The sequence below is a fragment of the Mirounga leonina genome, unplaced genomic scaffold (genome assembly GCF_011800145.1).
Source record: "Mirounga leonina isolate KUSES-001 unplaced genomic scaffold, KU_Mleo_1.0 Mir_150, whole genome shotgun sequence".
NCBI classification, from domain to species: domain Eukaryota; kingdom Metazoa; phylum Chordata; class Mammalia; order Carnivora; family Phocidae; genus Mirounga; species Mirounga leonina.
In genome coordinates, this window is record NW_023270374.1 from 34777206 (window position 1) to 34796796 (window position 19591).

The 19591-nt window shown below is 48.6% G+C and overlaps 1 protein-coding gene across 6 annotated transcripts in view; it reads left to right on the top strand.

The window, feature by feature from the left end:
- The window catches only part of PKIG (cAMP-dependent protein kinase inhibitor gamma), a 34072-nt gene extending 14810 nt beyond the window's left edge, over positions 1 to 19262 (top strand). For 2 of the 6 annotated variants that reach the window (XM_035006378.1, XM_035006377.1), the window contains 5 exons: positions 398 to 519; positions 739 to 820; positions 2960 to 3016; positions 14545 to 14718; positions 18512 to 19262. In XM_035006378.1, coding sequence (XP_034862269.1) covers positions 763 to 820; positions 2960 to 3016; positions 14545 to 14718; positions 18512 to 18591 — 369 coding nt within the window. In that variant the 5' untranslated portion in view covers positions 398 to 519; positions 739 to 762 and the 3' untranslated portion in view covers positions 18592 to 19262. Of the gene's footprint in view, positions 1 to 397; positions 520 to 738; positions 821 to 2959; positions 3017 to 6225; positions 6308 to 14062; positions 14144 to 14544; positions 14719 to 18511 lie in introns of those variants that run through there. The other 4 variants (XM_035006379.1, XM_035006381.1, XM_035006380.1 and 1 more) reach the window with 4 other exon arrangements.
- The last annotated feature ends 329 nt before the right edge of the window (positions 19263 to 19591 follow it).

Genomic DNA, 19591 nt, shown 5'->3' on the forward strand with positions numbered 1-19591 from the left:
TTTCTTTTAGAAAACATTTATTGGGCACTCTGCAGCAGGTGCGGTGGTAGGTGCTCAGTAAATCTGTGCTCTGAAAGCTCCTCATCCCCATTATTACAGTGTGTGGCCTTGTTTCACCCAGGCAGGGATAGCCATTTGTGTTGAGAGAAGCCAGAGGGGCAGGGAGTTCTCTGATGGGGATGAGACAGATGCAGTATCATCCACATCAAGACAAAGCCGTCCCCAGAATGCACCATCCTAAAGGACGTGCACTGAATTGGGAATGAGGAACTACGGTTTCAAGTCCTGATTCACTCACTAACTGGTTGGGGGTCTTAGGTGACTCATGCCACCTCTGTGAGTCATGGTCTCTCCATTGTGACGGTTAGATAATGCTGTGCCTCTAAAATGCTTTCAGGACCATTGCTGGAAAGAGTATGCACTTAGTAAGTGTTGAATGAATGACTGAAGGAATGAGGGAGCATTCTGTGATTCTCAGTGCTAGAGTAGAACTCGAACAGGTCAGGTGAGTAGGTAGAGGTAAGTGTAAATGAAGACAAAGGAGAAACCTCCCTTTCCTCTCCTTGGCAGCCCCCTGCCACGTCAGCCCCTTCACCTCACCTGTTCCTAGGGGGGCTCTCATATCCTCTGCCTCCCTGAGCCAGAGAGGTACCGCCTTTGAGGCCTAGAAGCCAGCCGGTCCTGGGTGGGAATCTCCAGGACATCCCAGCAATGTGTAAAAGGGATCTAATTACACAGGGCTACTGTGAAGTAACTCAGAGGATGTATGGAAAGCACCTCTTACCATGTCCTGATGCACAGTGTATTCACCCCATAAATGGTAACCATTTTAATTTTATTAGCCCCCACTCTGCCTTATACATCCTTTCGTTACAGCTCTTAACTACCAAGCTCTTTAAAGATTCTTGAAGTTTTTAAAGATTTCTATACAGAAGTGGTCCCTAAACTCTTTTCTCTCTCCTCACCTGTGTGGGCTCCAACACCCTCCCGGCAGCAGCAGAGGCACCCGCCCCGTGTCCCCACCTGGTGTTACTAGAATCCCTGTGGGCGGCAAGGGCCACAGCTTGAAATGGTCTCCCAGCGATCCTGGTAATTCTGGTGTATGCCCCCCACACTGGTTACAAATATCGGGGCGTGAGTCGATCTCCCCAACTAGACCATGGACTTCCCTTAAGGACACAGTGATGTCTTAACCGTTCCTTCGTCTGTGGCATCTAGTCCCAAGCCTGGTATAGACTGAGCGATGAGTAAAATTTTGTTGAACGAATAGATGGATAAATTATAGAGATACTAAGTATTGTAGAGATAATATCTCGCTGCTTTTCATTCTCCACAGTGGATTTAGGAAATGCCTTTTATAGGCTTGTGGAAGGCCTGGAGAGGTAGCATGGTAGAGAGCACTCTGGCTATGCATGGCTGGATAACGCTGCAGCCCCAGGGCTTAGTAGTTTCAAGTAACAGTAACAATTTCTTCTCTCTCATGATTTCTGTGGGTCAGAAATTGGGGAACAGCTTGGCTGGGCACTTGTGGCTTGGATCTCTCATGCACTTGCAGTCAGATGGTGGCTGGTGCTGGAACAGCTAGGGGCCATCGCAGGCGGAGGCTGCTGGCTGCATCTCTCTCCACACCCTAGCAGGGCCTCTCCATGTGGGCACTTCATTGGGCTGGTTTGGGCTTCCTCAAAGCGTGGCAGCCTCAGATTCCTTACATGCAGCTCAAAGCTCCGAAGACAAGAGTGTCCCAAGAGAGCCTGCTGGAGGCTGTGTCTCCTCCCCTAACCCTATCTTGGGAGTCACACAGCATCGTTCCTGTTGCATCCCATTAGTTAGGAGCAAGTCACTAAGGCCACATCATTCAAAGGATGCAAATTAGGCCCCCCTCTTAATAGGAGCAACGCCCAAGCATTTATAGACATGTTTCAAAACCACCACAAAGACCCCGGCTTACTCACTTCATTCCACATTTGAGACCCCCAGGGTCTCAGGGGGAAGAACCTTGCCCAGAGGTGCCCAGCAGAGCTGGGGTACAGGCCACCCTCTGGACCTTTGGCTGGCCTGCACGGAAGTGATCGCACTTTCCGTTCCTGCCCTCCCTCCACCGCATGCCGGGGACTGCCAGTCCCTGGGAACCGCTTTAGCCAAGCCCTCAGCAAGTTTAGATAGTGTGTAACGAGCAGAAGGCCCAGGGACACCCAGTGTGCCTGGTCCCCAAGCGGTAATGCAGCTAGACTATTCTCCCTCTTTCCAGAGACCTCTACAGAAGCACAGATGTTCACGCATTGAGGAGTTTGTATCACTGTCTCACTCCCCAGTCCTCCATGCAGTACTAACACTGCCCTGCCCCGGGGAGAGATGTGGCTGCTGAGAGAGTGAGAGTTTTAAACTTTGTATCCCCAAGTAATTATTTTTCCATTGCTGTAAAGTTAGATAGCAAAAGATAGAATTTGGTGGCAGAATTCAGAGAATCAACCTAGCATCACTGAAAAGATTCTGAAGATTTTTACCTCCAGCTGAAAATTCTAGATAGAATTTTGCTCAAGTGTGGGGAAAGTACGTGTGGGTATATGTTTCAGCCAGCACTGTAGAATATTTTCTTGGGACTTCATGCCTTTCTTGCCCTTCCTTCAGAAATGCCTTACTGTGAGGTTGGAGACAGGGGAGGAAAGGGGATGGACCACGCTTAGCAAACGCTTATTGCGTGCCAGCAGGTACTGATTCATTTCTGTGCTTCCTAGCTGAATAGCACGGGCTCGATCCCACCCCATACTCGGGGAGTATGACTTTGGGGAAGCTCCTTAACCTCTCTGCACCTCAGCTTTCTCTTCCACAGAACAGGATTAAGAACACTTTCCACCTGATAGAGCTGCTATAAAATTAAGTGAGATAATGCCTGTAAGATGCACACAGTCTGGCATGCAGGAAGGACTCTGTAAATGCTGGCTCTGACTATTCCCCACAGCCACCTTTCGAGGCAGTTGTCATATCCGCATCTTCCAGAAGAGGAATCTGTGGTCAGGTGAGTTGCTCAGCTATAGGGGCAGAAGCTGGGGGGCACCAGGGCGGCTCAGTTGGTTAAGCGTCTGCCTTCGGCTCTGGTCATGATCCCAGGGTCCTGGGATCGAATCCCGCATCAGGCTTCCTGCTCTGCGGGGAGTCGGCTTCTCCCTTTCCCTCTGCCCCTCCCCTTTGCTCATGCTCTCTCTCTCTCACTCACTCTCTCTCTCAAAATAAATAAATAAAATCTTTAAAAAAGAAGCTGGTGACTCCTTAGCCCCTGTCGTGTCCACCACACTACACAAGACTCCAGGTGGCTCAGCCCCAGGCCTTCCCGACCTGCAGAAGTGGTGGGCAGAGGGGCTCTGGAGGCTGCATGCCCTGTAGGACCCTCTGGTCAGAGTCCTAGATAAGGAAAATTTGAAAAGCAGGGCCAGGAATCCAGGTACAAGGCTCTGTAAAGAGAGTAACAGTGTTCCAGGCAGAGAAAACAGTCTTGTGAAGGCCCTGAGGTTGGGAAGAATATAGTTAGTTTGAGGAGTTAACGAGTAAATGGGCCAAAAGATAGCGGGAATGAGAAGAAAGGTCACAGAGGAAGGCAGGGTTAGATCAATGCAGGACTTCAGGGGCTGGTGGGATGAGTTTGGATTTTGCCAGATGTAGAATAGAAAAGCATCAAAGGTTGAATGAAGCAGGGGAATGACCCAATGTCTGATATGCAGTGTCCGATATCACCCTGGCTGCTCATACAGAAAATTGATAGACCTTGGGCCAAGGGCAAGGGCAGAACAGGGATGCAATGAGGAGGCTCCACCAGGGGTGCAGGTGAGGCATGACGGAGACCAGGTGGTGACCATGGAGGGGGAAGGAGGGCAGATCCACGCTGAGCTTTGCAAGTGGAAATGATGGGACCTGGTGAGGAATTCATATATGAGTGGAGGACGAGGAGGAGTCCAGCATGATTTCAAGTTTCCAGCTTGAGCAGTCTGGACAGATGGTGCCTTCACTGAGCTGGGGAAGGCTAAAGGGAGCAGGCTTGTGACTTGACATGTGAAGTTTGAAATGTGAAGGAGGCAGTCAGGTTGGCGAATCTAGAGCTCTGGAGAGAGGCCGCGGGCTATATGGGGAGTCATCAACACATACTATTAAGGGGGAAAGGGTTAAGAACTTCCAGGGACAAACAGAGAGAGAGAAGGACCCAAGCCTGGTCCTGATCCCAGGCCTAGGGGGCCTATAACACCAAAGTCCCCAACAGAGGAGGCACCTGTGTGGAAGGGGTTGTGACATGGCCCAAGATGTTAGGGGAGGCCCCTGGGGTGTGGTGGACATCTGAGAAAAAGGATGTCCATAAGGACTGACAACCAGGAGGTCGATGAGGACTTTGTGTGACTCATCACCCTGCCCTTTCCTCCTCCCGGGGGGGGGGGTGGAGGGGGGGAGTGGCCTCCTGAAGCCTGTGTCTCCACCATCTGCCCCTGGGGCCGCATGGCTTTGGTCCTCCGGGTGCAGAGGCCAAAGCCCTGCCTGACTGCCTCCAAATGAAGCCTCCCTGGAGGCTACTCTTTGGGCATCAGGCATTGCCCTGGCAGGAGACTCCTCTCTGGTGACTCGACTCTGGGTATGCCCCTGAGGCACTAGATAGAGCTTGGTGCCAGTCCGCCCCTTGGTGCAGGCCTCATGTGGTTAGAATCAGCTGCCCTGCCCCTTCTCAGGTTCTGGGAGGTGCTCAGTTTGGGGCCCTGACTTTCCTGCTTGCCTCAGGGCCTCTCTGGTTCTGGCTGCCCATCAGAGGGAAAAGCCACTTCCCTTAGAATTTGAGGAATGCCAGCTAGGTAGGCCCTGGTATTTCCATCAGGTTTCCACAGCCCTTTCTTCCCTCAGAGAGGCCTTTGAGAGCATTTTCTCCACCCCTGAGGAAGCCTCTCCCGCGGGACCAAGTCTCACTCTGTGCCCTGTGTCCTTTGCAAAAGGGTTTGCTTTCTTTTTGTATGGTCTCTGCAAATATTTAATTTTTGAAAAAGAAAAAAAAAAAAAACAGGAAATGACCTTTCTGGTATATTTGGAAAACAATTTAGAGTTGTACTGGAATCTGCCTGAGCAATGAGGACTAATAGCTGCAGTCTTGGAACAGACCATGTAGCTCTTGGCAGAGCCCAGGGCCTCTTCTGTTTACAGAGCTGGGGGGAGGTGTTAGAAACTGAAGGGAGAGAACCTGTTCTCTTCTTCCTTTGCACTTATCACTTATCTGTGATGATCATTTACCTGTTCAGTGCCTTTTTCTCTTACCAGATTGTAAATGTCTTTTTAGTCTCCAGTGCATACCCCTTCCTGGGACTGGCACAGTGCCTGGCATATAGAAGGAGCTCAGTAAATGATGAATGAATGAATGAGAGGGAGGAAGGAAGGAAGAAAGAAAAATGTTAGGACTAGAAGAGCTGTAGAGAGCATATTTCACCCTTTGTTATGTTCAGATGGAGGAAAAGGAAGCTGGGAGAGAGGAAGGGAGGTGGGGATCACCCTTCAGCATGGAGACTGAGCTAGAACTTTGGCCACTGTTTTGATGCAGGGCCGCACATCCTTTGCTCTTTCTGCCCTGGAATCTGGAACATCTTCTATTATTTACTCATTCATCAAATATTCACTGAGCTTCAGCCATGTGCAAGGCCTTTCAGATGTAGCAGGATACACACCAACCAGGGCCGCACGTTCCCTTCGGCACTGTAAAGAACAAAAGAAGGAAGTATAAGTTGTGGGCCTTCTATGCACCATTAAACATAGAGTAAAAACAAAGGAGTTGAATTAAAATGTCAAGAAAACAGTTCTGCTGATAAGATACCCAATGAAAACAGGCCATACTAGTGACTTCTTAATTGCATGCCTCTTACATTCCACATACCTTATCAGACTCTTTACACCCAGCGTCTCTTTCAGTCTTCACAACAGCCCCCTGACCAGCAGGGTGTTACTGTTACCCCCACACTGCTGAGGAAGAAGTGAGTCCAGAGAGGTGAGGGGAGTCATCCAAGGTCTCCAAGCTAGTGAATAGGAGCTCTGGGTGGCATGTTTATACTAGATGCCTCCTACCACACCACACACCCCCCTTGGAGATTTGTAATGTCACTGGGGCTCCCAAGGGGGCAGAGTAGTGTAGGAGAAAGAGCTCTGGACCAAGAGTTAGGACCTCTAGATGCAAGAACTTTGGGCAACTCACCTTTTCTTTCTGGGCCTCAGTTTCCTCAGCTATTAATGAGAAGCTTCTCAAGATGAACTCTGGGATCCCCTTCAGTTTGATTATTCCATAAATGGTTTTGAGGTAAGTAGAAAAATAAGGTAGATGTCTAGCTCATACCTTATAGTAAATAAATTCCAGATAAATCAAAGACTTAAATGTGAAAAATAAAGCCATGAAAGTGTAAGAAATAAATAAGGGAGAATTCTTTACTAATCTCAGAGTGGGGAAGATATTTCTGAGTGTGATCCAGAACCACTCCCTCTGCTTGTGCATTCTCTCTCTGACAAGTAAATAAATAAAATCTGAAAAAAAATATTTAAAAAAAAAAGAGGGAAATAATCAGTCTACAATAGTGAGACAACAGTATACCATACAGTCAATGAAAAAAAAAGTTTTAGCTATAAAGGATTTTGGGTTTGTTTCTTGGGTTTTGATGTAATCAGTGCTGTGGCGTCAGGGTGATCTGGAATTACTTCCAGGATATATTCTTAAACGAAAAAAGCAAGATCAAAAACAACTCTCTGTTTGAAATAAAAAGGAAAGCGTGGGGGAGGGAATACACACATACATATATATATATATTGCATACAGTCTCTCTGGAAGGACAGAGGAAGTGCTTGCCCTGGGGAGGGTGTCTGAGTCCAAGGAGGCCTCTGAGTGCTTATGCCTTTTCCTTTTGTACCTTCTGAAGTTTGAGGTTTCTTTTAATTATTAAGCTTTATGTTACATGTTACACTTTTCAAAGTATTTTCACATGTGTATTACTTGCATTTAAAAATCTCTTTCCATGGTACTGATTTTTCAGTCTGAAATCTGAACTTAATGTTAATTTGAATTTAAAACTATATTCAAGAAATTTAAATGAAAGATGAAACCAGTAAGCCTTTGTCTTCACACGGTAAGACATGATTTTGGAGGACAGCGTATTGGGTCTTATTATTTTCTTGATGTGGAATTTAACGTGTGTATCTTTAAATATTATACATGTTTGAGGCAGAAATAATTGTTTAACAATATAATATAAAGTTTTGCTTGTCTCATTTCGATCTCTACCTCTGGACCTTTAAAGTCACCTATATACCAGTTTTTCTAGTGAACTTCTTGCCTCTACATTGTTACCAGCCTCTTTCTGAAGTGACTGCCTCTGTGGACATTAAAATCCGGGCAGGGGCGCCTGGGTGGCTCAGTTGGTTGAGCGGCTGCCTTCGGCTCAGGTCGTGATCCCAAGGTCCTGGGATCGAGCCCCTTGTCAGGCTCTCTGCTCAGCGAGAGCCTCCTTCTCCCTCTCCCTTTGCCTGCCGCTCTGCCTACTTCTGCTCTCTGTCTCTCTGTCAAATAAATAAATAAAATCGTAAAAAAAAAAAAAAAAAGTCCGGGCAAATGAGAGAGGAATGAACCTATAGTTGCAATGCATGCAAAAGCACTGGACTAGTAGCAGCCCCTCTTTCTAGCTCTGTTTCCTTTTGTAGGCTCATTCCTTCATTCTCTCTCTCTCTTTTCTGAAGTATAGTTGACATACAATGTTACCTTAGTTTCATCTGTATGAGGTAGTGATTTGACAAGTTTATACCTTACACTGTGTTCACTGCAGTGCTGTTACGGTATCATTGACTATGTTCCCTACACTGTGCCTTTTATACCCATGACTTACTCATTCTGTAGCTGGAAGCACGTACCTCCCACTCCCTTCACCCATTGTGCCCATCTCCCTTCCCCCCTCCCCTCTAACCACCAGTTTGTCCTCGGTATTTACAGGTCTGTTTCTGCTTTTGGTTTGTTTATTCACTTATTTTTCAGATTCTACATATGAGTGATATCATATGGTATTTATCTTTTCCTCTCTTATTTCACTTAGTGTGATACACTCTAGGTCCATGCATGTTGTCTTAAATACCAAGATCTCCTTTTTTATGATGAAGTAATTCCATTGTGTACATATACATTTTTATCCATTCATCTATGCATGGACACTTGGGTTGCTTCCATATCTTGGCTGTTGTAAATAATGCTGCAATAAACAAGGTGCCTAGGTGGCTCAGTCAGTTAAGTGTCTACCTTCAGCTCAGGTCGTGATCCTGGGTCCTGGGATGGAGCCCTGCATTGGGATTCCTGCTCAGTAGGGAGTCTGCTTCTCTCTCTCCCTCTGCACTTAACCCTGCTCACGCTCGCACTTTCCACCTGCTCATGCTCGCTCTCTCACTCTCTCTCTCAAATGAATAAATAATATCTTTAAAAAGGAATAATGCTGCAATAAACATAGGGGTACATACATTTTTTCAAATTAGTGTTTTCATTTTCTTTGGGTAGTAGTGGAATTGCTGGGTCATATGGTAATTCTATTTCTAAATTTTTGAGGAACCCCCATAACCGTTTTCCACAGTGGCTGTACCAATTTATATACCCACCAACAGTGCATAAAGGTTCCTTTTTCTCTACATCCTCATCAATACTTGTTATTTCTTGTATTTTTTATTCTAGCCTTCTGACAGGTGTAAGGTGACATTTCATTGTGGTTTTGATTTGTATTTCAGCATCTTTTCATCTGTATGTCTTTTGGAAAAATGTCTTTTCAGGTCCTCTGTCCATTTTAATCAGATTATTTGTGGGTTTTTTTTTTTTTTTTATGTTGGGCTGTATAAAGTCTTTATATATTTTGGATGTTAATCCCTTATCAGATACATCATTTGCAAATATCTTCTCCCATTCAGTAGGTTTACCTTTTCATTTTGTTGATGGTTTCCTTCTCTGTGCAAAAGCTTTTTATTTTGATGTAGTCCCAATAGTTTTTTTGTTTCACTTGCCTTAAGAGACACGCCTAGAAAAATGTCACTTATGGCCAATGTCAAAGAGATTACTGCCTGCTTTCTTCTAGGAGTCTCATGGTTTTAGGTAACACATTTAGGTCTTTAATCCATCTTGAGTTTATTTTGGTATATTGTGTAAGAAAGTAGCCCAGTTTTCCCAGCACAGTTTATTAAGAGATTGTCTTTTCCCCATTGTATATTCTCGCCTCCTTTATCATAGATTGACCGTATAAGCATGGGTTTATTTCTGGGCTCTCTGTTCTGTTCCGTTGATCTGTGTGTGTGTTTTGTGCCAGTACCACACTGTTCTGATATGACAGCTTTGTCATCTGTCTTGAAATGTGATACCTCCCACTTTGTTCTTCTTTCTCAAGATTGCTTTGGCTATTTGGGGTCTTTTGTTGGTTCCATATAAATTTTAGTATTATTTCTTACAGTTCTGTGAAAAATGCTGTTGGTATTTTGATAGGCATTACATTGAATCTCTAGATTGCTTTGGTAGCGTGGACATTTTAATAATATTAATTCTTCCAATCCATGATCATGGAATATCTTTCCATTTGTTTGTGTCATCTTCAGTTTCTTTCATTAACATTCTGTAATTTTCAGAGTACAGGTCTTTCACTTCCTTGGTTATTCCTAAGGATTTTATTCTTTTTGGTGCATGTCCTTTTTGAGTTTTATATACATGCACACATATTCAAAAATGAAATAATTTAAAAATAAAGTGAATGTTTTCACTATGAAGAATACAAAAAAAATTTAAATTGTAATTTAAATATGTGATGGTATCATTGAGATTTTTTTCATTTAACAATTGTGAACATTTTCCTGTGTCTTTTAAAAATATTCACAAACATGGGGCACCCAGGTGGCTCAGTCAGTTAAGTGTCTGACTTTTTTTTTTTTTTAATTTATTTATTTGAGAATGAGGGAGAGCACATGAGAGGGGGGAGGGTCAGAGGGAGAAGCAGACTCCCTGCCGAGCAGGGAGCCCGATGCGGGACTCAATCCAGGGACTCCAGGATCATGACCTGAGCCGAAGGCAGTCGCTTAACCAACTGAGCCACCCAGGCGCCCCAAGTGTCTGACTCTTGATTTTGGGTCATGATCTCTCAGGATCGAGCCCCAAGTCAGGCTCCACACTCAGCATCAGGGAGCCTGCTTCAGATTATCCCTCTCCCTCTCCCTCAGCCCCTCCACCTGCCTGTGTTCTCTCTCTCAAAAATACACAAACATTTTAAGGCCTGAAGTGTATTTCATTTGGCTATAAATTGGTGAAATATGTATATATTTCTCTGTTGTCCATATACAAGCTCATTTTGGTGTCTTAGTTTTTGACTATTATAATACCATAATATCTTTGTACATTTATCTTCATGCACAACTTGGACTCTTCTCTTAGAATCAGTTATTATGAGGGGTGCCTTGGGTGGCTCAGTCGGTTAAGCATCTGCCTTTGGCTCAGGTCACTGATGATCCCAGGGTTCTAGGATTGAGCCCCAAATCGGGCTCCCTGCCTGCTCAGCAGGGAGCCTGCTTCTCTCTCTCTCTCTCTCTCTCTCCCTCTGCTGCTCCCCCTGCTTGTGCTCTCTCGTGTGCTCTCTTTCTCCCCCTCTCTCAAATAAAATCTTAAAAAAAAAAATTATGAGCTTAGTTGCTCAAGGATATGAAAAAAGTTGAGGCTTCTTTTTTTTTTTTTTTTTTAAGATTTTATTTATTTATTTGAGACAGAGAGAATGAGAAAGAGAGAGCACATGAGAGGGGGGAGGGTCAGAGGCAGAAGCAGGCTCCCTGCCGAGCAGGGAGCCCGATGCGGGACTCGATTCAGGGACTCCAGGATCATGAACTGAGCCGAAGGCAGTCGCTTAACCAACTGAGCCACCCAGGCGCCCCAAGTTGAGGCTTCTTGATGCATCTGAGCAGATCACTCCCCAGAGAGGCTCTGGCAGTTTACACTCTCATTAGCAGTCTGATAATAACCATTTTCTGACGCAGTTTTCAACTCTAAAGATTCATTTCCCTGTTGCTGTTGACTTTAAAGAACAGAGAGCAAGAGGGGCGCCTGGGTGGCTCAGTTGGTTAAGTGACTGCCTTCGGCTCAGGTCATGATCCTGGAGTCCCAGGATCGAGTCCCGCATCGGACTCCCTGCTCGGCAGGGAGTCTGCTTCTCGCTCTGACCCTCTTCCCTCTCGTGTGCTCTCTCTCTCTCTCTCAAATAAAAAAATAAAATCTTAAAAAAAAATACAGAGAGCAAGAATTGAAATGTCGAGGAAAAGTGAAGTTGTGTGCTTGTGCTGCAGCTCAGGGGGCTCCCCTGGCTACACCCTAAAATCGCTTTGAAATGCCTCTTCCCCAAGAGGATGAGGATGGGGCAGGGGCAGCTGGAGCACGTTGGCTGCATTGGTGTTTTCCAGGTTTGGGCTTTGCGCTTGGCACGCTTCCCTCTCTGAGCCAGGAGGGTCAGCTCCCTGTAGAGGGCAGCTTGTAAGGCAAGGGCAGGACCCAAAGCCCCAGGGTGTCTATTCCAGCGGGAAGCTGGCCTTTTAGGTGAGGCTTGTAACTCCATCCCACAGTGTCAGATCCTAGAGATACCAGACAAGAACGCCACAGCAGTCTACAGCGGACAGAGTCCTTTCCCAGCAGTCCTAACGAGTCACTTTATCATCCCCACAGATAGGGAAAGAGAGATGGAGGGAAGATAGGTAGGCAGAAATTTGAGGAATATTTATTGATCACATAGTCTTTGCCAGGCACTGGGAGCAGCCAGAGCATGTTGGCTCAGCTGCCCGGATTAGGCCTTTTGGTCTGGCATGGTGAAATCCCTCTTCTCATGGAGCCGACATTCTAGTTGGAAGAGAGCTGAGACAGGGCTGGGGGAGATGGTGTGGACTGCCCAGGGTCTGTCCCCTGCCCTCGGCAGCAGTAGGGTAACACGGAGGATGAGCCTGGGCCTAGGAGCCAGATGGGTCCACCCAAGACCTTTCTGAGTCATGGTTGTAAACTCACCTCACTGACCTGAGAGGTCTACTGTGGCAATGTAGTAAGTGAGGACCAGAAAGCCTGGAATGACTTGGTAACTGTCATCTTTATTATTACTGTTAGAATTGTCAGAAATGTTATTCCTGTTACTGCAGCAGGTCAGTCCCCTGTTCTGAAGCTTTGAGCCATTTCCCAAGAGGGAGAGTGCAGAAGTAAAACTTCTGTGACCTGTAGAAGGAACCCCTTCTGGGACTCGAGTTTGTTTTTTGTTGTGGTGTTTTTTGCCGAGAAGACAAAACACTAGGGCAACTTGTTTCTCTCAAAGCAGCCAAGAAAAGTAGTCAGAGCACACCCTCTGTTGGAGCCTGGGGGGATTGCCTTAGGCAGGATCTGGCCCTGCCTTTATTTTACAGATGGGGTAACAGGCCCGGGGAGGGGCAGAGCGTTCTTGGAGTGCCCCTGATGTATTCTGGTCTCTTCTGAGGTAGGTAGTGTGGGGAGATGTGGGGCCAGCCCTCCACACTGGCAGCCTGTCCTCCCTCTCGCTCTGTGTCACTCACACACACACACACATGCACACGGTGCATGCCCCCTCAGCACTTACTGAGCTCCCCCCGCCCCAGGCATCTTCTGCCAACGTCAGTCACCTAATGAAAGCATCACACAGTAACTTGGGCTGATAAGAACTTCCACCGTTACAAAAATGGTCTTAGAAGTAAAAGTTCCCCTTAGATACAAAGAACCACACTTGACAAGGTTTTTTTCCTTGTATCTGCTCTTTCCCACAGAAACTAATTCTATCTTAGGTGTTGCTTTGCATTTAACAGTTTATCTCCGAAACCTTGCTATAATCGGTACAGGTCCATCTGGCGTGCTTTGACTGCCTTCAGAAAACCAGGTACTCAGAAATGTTCATGTCCCCCTAGCAGGTGAACATTTTTTATATAATCGCAATACTGATTGTTAGCAAGGGTGCAGACAAATGGACAATCTTATGTGCTGCAAGTGGGCATATAAATAGGAATAGTACAGAATTTAAAAGGGCTTTTCCCCTCATCTTTTGTCGTCATAAATACCTATAGTATTCACGAAGGCAACTTGGAAACGTCTCTAAACAATGTGGCTTAAAAAATCACCTCATCCTTCCCTTTAGCCCAGCAATTCTAGAGATGTACTCTAATAACTAGAGCGAGGCACAGAGATTTACATAAAGACCTCATACTGTCTATAATGGTAGAAAATTGGAAGTATCTCCATGTCCATTTCTAGGGGACTGATCAGATCTTGGTACATCCAAGTACATGTGTACAAAACTCATTTAGAGGGAACCTTAATGACATGTTCTAGAGTGTTCTACAGAGTGGGCTATAAAATGCAGTGTATACTTTGATTCCCCTAATGCTTTCAAATGTATGTGGCTCTTCTTTATATGTGTAGTTCTCTTTTCTCCCTAGCCTTATTACCCACTGGTAGAGCTCTTAAGCATCTCTGTAGCAGTGACTTCTAATTTCCCGTCTTTCTTCCCCATACCATCCCCCATCTCTGAATTCCAGCCCCCTACCTCCATGTACCTACTCGGCATCTCCCCTTATAGGGCTCACAGGCGTCTCCAAGTTGGTGTGGTCAGATAGAACTCTGAATCTTCATCCCCCCACATCGTGCCCCCAAATATTCCTCTGCTGTTCATCTCAGTACTCCATACTTCTGCTTAGTCATGTCAGAAAGCTCACTTCCCCACCAGTCAGATACAAGGTCCTGTTGATTGAACCTCCAAGTAACATCTAGAATCTGCACCACCGCCTCCTTCCTCCACTGATCATCTTTTCACACCTGACCGGCAGGAGCCTCACAACTTGCCCACTTCTGGGCCCTGCTCAACCCAGATACAGAGTCCTCTTTGAAAATGCAGATCTGATCTTTCAAGACCTGCAACCAAGTTGCAGATGTGATCTGGCCCCTGCCCAGCATACTCCAGTCTATGGCTCTTTTGGTTCTTGCATCTCGCCATACCCTTCCCTCCCCCGAGCCTTCACACACACTCTTCCCTTCAACCCATCTAGATAATACCTCTCCTTCCTTGGAGTTCATCTAAAATGTTGCTTCCTGATCCCCAGTCTTGGTCAGACCCTGGTAAGTCACTCCAGCACCCTGCCTTCTTCCTGGGAGCCCTGAGCACCCTTGTAGTTCCTTGGGTCATGTAGGCAGTTTGCTGCGCCCCCCAGCAGACTATTGGCTCCTTGGGGGCAGAGACTGTGGCTGACTTGTTCACGGCTACATCTACAGCACCTAGCCAGTGCTAGATATTTATCAATAACTTTAGACAAAAGGGGTTCTTTAAACTGTTGATAGTGGTTTCCTGGGTGTGAAATTATGGGTGATTTGTTCTTCGTACTTTTCTTTACTGTTTTGGCTTCAGTGATCGAGGCAAAAACTGGTATTTTGTCAAGAGACATCTGTGCTGGGGCCCAGAGTGGGGTCTTCCCTGCAGGATGCACCTGGCCTCACCAGTCCTCCTACCCCTGTACCCACAGGCCTGAGGAGCGATGCGACAGGCGTGATGGAGGTTGAGTCCTCCTACTCGGACTTCATTTCCTGTGAGAGGACGGGCCGTCGGAACGCGGTCCCGGACATCCAGGGGGGCTCTGAGGCTGTGAGCGTGAGGACGCTGGCTGGAGACATGGGCGAGCTGACGCTCGAGGGCACAGGTCAGAACGCATGGGTCTTCATTCCTGCACACGAGTCCCTCTTCTGGGCTCCGGGGCCGCACTCCAAGTCCTAGACTGCCCACTTTAAACCGGGCCCCCGTCTCATGGTCAATGGCCAAGAAGCCAGTTTCTAGGCTGGAGGGCGCTAGTGTGTCAGGCCCGGAGGACTCCCTGGCCAGGCATCCTGGCCTCTTCCCTTCCTCATCGCCCCCTCCATCCGGTCAGTCAGTCCTGTCCTCTTCCCAGACACATCCCAGGTCCCTCTACTTCCCTCTGTCCCCACCTGCCAGCCAGCGGCCAGCAGGACCCACTCAAAGTGTCCCGTCCCAGCACGTCTCGGCCTCAAGCCCCCTGTCGCACTCACAGTGAAGCAGTTGTCACAGCACCCTCCTGGGTGACCAGGCCCTGCCTCTTGGATCTCAGCAGGGGCCCCTCTGCCCTCACCTGCTGTCCTCCAGCCACACCCACCATGGATCTGTTTCTGTCAAGGTACAGGCCTGCCCTGTCCAGAGCCTCCTGTCACGGCTTCCTCTGCTAGAACCTTCCCACCCAGTCCTATGGCTGAATTCCTACCAGGTGCTCAGAGGGGCCTGCCCGGGCACTGAATAAGGTTTCATGTGTTTGAATGTGAGCTCTAGGAGAGCGAGTGCTTGGAACCCACAGGCTGCATGAGTGAATGGATGGGGGAAATAGCCACCGCCCACTCCCACAGTGCCTGGGACATCCGTCCTTCCCTTCCTGTCCGAGTGGACTCGCCTCTGCTCAGTCCACTGGTCAGCCCTGGGGCCTTGCTCTGTGCAGCCTTCCCGCACCCTCCTGCAGTGGGCAGAGCCCTCTCCTCCCTGTCCCCATAGCTCCTTGGAGGCAGTGTTTGTGTCACATCCCCTCCCACAGCAGACTGCAACTAAGGGCTCCATGGGTCTCCCACAGAGCTGTCCCAGAGGGCCATCTTATTTTCCCCCAGGTAGTCTCCAGTCTAGAACCCTTGGTGCTCGTTAGCCAGAAGTGACCACAGAGTACAGAGCAGACTGTGCGAACATGGACTCAACCCACTCCTGTTACAGATGGACCAACAGGCCCAAGAAGCTGGGTGGCCTGCTCAGGGTCACCAGCAAGTTAACATAGGAGAGCACACCCCACAGCCCTTCCCTGCTCCAGTGGTCTGTCAGCCCTCCCTGTCCTGTGGCCCACACTCCTCACAGCTAACCGCAGCCTGCTGCCTCTGACCCAGCCAGGGGAAAGCACATCTGTTTCTCAACAAGCCCTGATGGACCTTAACACGCTGGTTCTTCCTACCCACCCCTCACCTGGCTCACCTCTCTCATTCTTAGAGACCCAGACTGCTCTCTGCTGAGAAACCTTCCCTGACCACCTGCCCCTCAAGCAGGAGGCGGCACCTCCACAACCCCGCTTAGCCCAGCACCCCTCTAGGCTGTGGGCTTCCTCCACCTGGGTCTTTGTCTTATGCACGTGATACGTGGCATTTGGCAGGTGGGAAAGGTTGCCTAGTCCAGGGCTGTTCACTGACCAGCATGCCTCACTCCCACATGGGGCATGCAGCCAGAGGGCTTGCTCAGAGCTTCTGCATCCTTATCCTCGGCTCTGGGAAACTTCTGTCCCCCTCTACCTCAGCAGTAGTAGCCACTCATCGGTGGACCCAGGCCCTTCGAATACCTGTTTTCTCCAATTTGGAATCCCTGAAGTGTCTGGGTCCTCTGGGTCTAGGACATTGGCCTGCCAGGGTGACAGAATTTAAAAAGGGGACCTGAGGAAGGAACAGTGTTCATTGCAAGGAAGTGAAGCACTCATGCTAGAGTTGTAGGCCGGCCTGGTCAGGGAACCTTCCAGTGGGTCCTGCAATAAGCAGTTTCCACAGGCAGGCCTCGGGCTGTGTTCAGTCTCCCAGACTCACTGAGGGAGTGGGCCTACAGAGATTCTGACCAGCAGGCCCGGCTGAGAATGTTTGCTTAAAACAGCCCAGGAGATGGAGACCTAGCCGGATAGATGGGGAGGCAGGGCCTTGGCCTGTCCTGAAGGCCTGGCCGTCCGTCCTTCCCAAGTCTGTGGCCTGCTGGTGCTTCTTAAGCCTCCCTTAGCATATCCTACCTTTCCTGATACCTCCATATGTGGGGAGCGCAAACGTTTCCTTACTTTGCCTAATAATGAGAGTACACTGCCCAGCAGTATGTTCCCAGGAAGCATTTCAAGTTGTGCCCTAAAAACTGGCCCCAAGGGGGTCCCAAGGGTAGTGGTTGGTGAACAAAGTGCTTAAGAACCTTCTCCCCTGGAGCACCTGGGTGGCTCAGTCGGTCAAGTATTCAACTCTTGATTTCAGCTCAGGTCATGATCTCAGGGTCGTGAGATCGAATCTCACATCAGGCTCCACACTGGGCGTGGAGTCTGCTTAAGATTCTCTGTCCCTGGGGTGCCTGGGTGGCTCAGTCATTAAGCGTCTGCCTTCAGCTCAAGTCATGATCCCAGGGTCCTGGGATCAAGCCCTGCATTGGGCTCCCTGCTCGGCAGGAAGCCTGCTTTTTCTCCCTCTCCCCCTGCTTGTGTTCCTGCTCTCGCTCTGTCAAAATTTTTTTTTTTAAGATTCTCTGTCCCTCTCCCCTCCTCCTTTCCCGCTCACTCTCATGCTCACTCTTAAAAAAACAAAAACAAAGCAAAACCACCTTCTCCCCCAGCCAAGAGAGAGCTGGGACTGGCAGAGAGGAATTGTTACCATTGGCAAAGACCTTCCCATGGGCCAGATGACCACCTGTGGGCCCTATACTCCCGTCACATACAGGTGGAGGTGTGCAAAGGCTCAGAGAGATGAAATAAATTGCCTGAGGTCCCACAGCAAGAACAAGGCAGAGCAGAAATTACTAGGGAATCTGATGAGAATGTTCCTGCTTGCCAGGGCAAGAAGCTCAGGGTCAAATAGAACACCACAAGCTGGGAAATTTGCTCCAAGTGCAGACTAGTTTGTCAGGCTTCTGGAGGTCCAGAAGGACCCTCTGGGCCCAAGCTTCTGCTACAGGTACCACCCCAGTGATAGGGGGTAGTGGTGGGGGAGAGCGCCAGATGTCCAAGTTCTGACCACACCACTTGCTACCACCACCACCCCCTCCTCAGATTGCTACATGGGCAGAATGAGGCCCTGTCAAGGACAGCTGGCCTTTATAAACCCTGGCGCGTGCTTTGTGGCAAAAGTTAAATTCGGTGGAAAAGACATTGGCTCTGTCCACCGCCTATCTCTGAGCCTGCTGTTTTCATCCGGGTCATGACCCTAGTCACTCCAGGCTGTGTGGATTTCATGGAGCTCCGAACAGGGTGGGATCATCCTCCTTAGTGAAGGGCTCTAAAGATGCAAAGACCGAGCCCCTATCCAGGTGAGGCTAGTCTGTTAAGGACTCAGCAGAGTGAAACAGCTGTGGGCTCTGCCCCAGCCACACCCTGGTTCTCCTGAGTGCCTGTTCCATGCTGGGACTTCATGTTTGCCCTCTCCTTTTGGAGAACCTGCACAAACTTCCTGACCCTCAACAGCCCTTCACCGGAGGCTTGTAGCCGTCCTCTTCTGTGATCCTGGCCTTTCATCGACCTTAATTATACTAGTAGCACTGCATGCATTTTCTTTGTAAATATTAACATGTTAGAGGCTGGGTTAAAGGTCCCTTTGGCCACTGCCACCCCTAATCCAGCTCGTGTCCTGCGCCCCAGGGCGCATCCACTATTCCCACTTTGGGCCCTGCCAGATAGCCTTCTGTGCTTTACGTTTGTGTATGTGCTCCTTTTCTCTTCTCTCCAGAAGGACAGACAGAGGTGGGCACCCCAGATAAGGAAGCTAGCAACCAGCCTGAGAGCAGCGATGGGACCACCTCGTCTTGAGTCTGACCTTGCCCATGGAGGATGGAAAAGAGACCTGCTGTCCTCGCCTGGACAGGGAGCCCTGGCACTGGCCTCGCAGCCCCTTCTCTGAGCCCCTGTCCCAGACAAGCCAGGCCCGAGTGAAAAGGCACCCCCAGAGGCCACCGTGGCCCCTACCCTGGAAAAGCCCTCCACCTGCACCCTCAGGCTGCACTTGCCCACCACCTCTTCACTGTGCCCAGGTACACTTCCAAGACCCTGTAGCTGTGGGGCATTATTTATTCAGCGGGCACCTGAGTGAGCAGCCCCCGCAAGAATGCCCCTCCACAGGTAGCCTGGGCAGCAACCACAGCCCAGCTCTGCACCCCCCTTCTCCAAGCCCAACCTTCTGGGTCAAGATCTTCATATCCCTTTTTTTAAAAACACTTTTAAACTTTTTAAAAACTTTAAACTTTTTTTCAGCAGAGAGGTTGGGAGCTGTGTTTTTGTTTTTTGGTTTTTTGGGTCTTTTTTGGAAGGCATTATAAGTTAAATTGACCATCTATGCAGCTCTGCGTCCCCTCATGGAGCTCCACAGATCCATTTCTAGGGAAGGGGTTTTATGCTCAAAACTGTCTGATCAACTCTTTGCCCTTTCTACCAAGATAAGTGACACCTAGGACCCAGGAAATAAATGCTGATGATTTGTGTGACTGGTTTACGATTATTTCTCCTTTAAACAGCAAAAGCAGGGGTGGGCCTGGTTTCCCCAAGTCCGCAGTTAGCTGGGACCCATCACTGCCCTGGGCTTCAGAGCAAGGAAGTACCTGAGAAGAGGCCGGTCTTCACAGAGGCTGGCACCCTCCTTGGTCTGGTGCCTGATGAGTCTTCCATCTGTCCCTCTTGCTCACCCCAGTCCACAGCTCAGCCAGATGGGCAGGCCCAGCCCTTAAAACCTACAGTGGGAGGGGGCTAAGAGGGAGCATTTAAGCAGATTCACTCTTCAAGAGAAGCCTTGTTTCTTCTGGAGGGAGAGCAGACT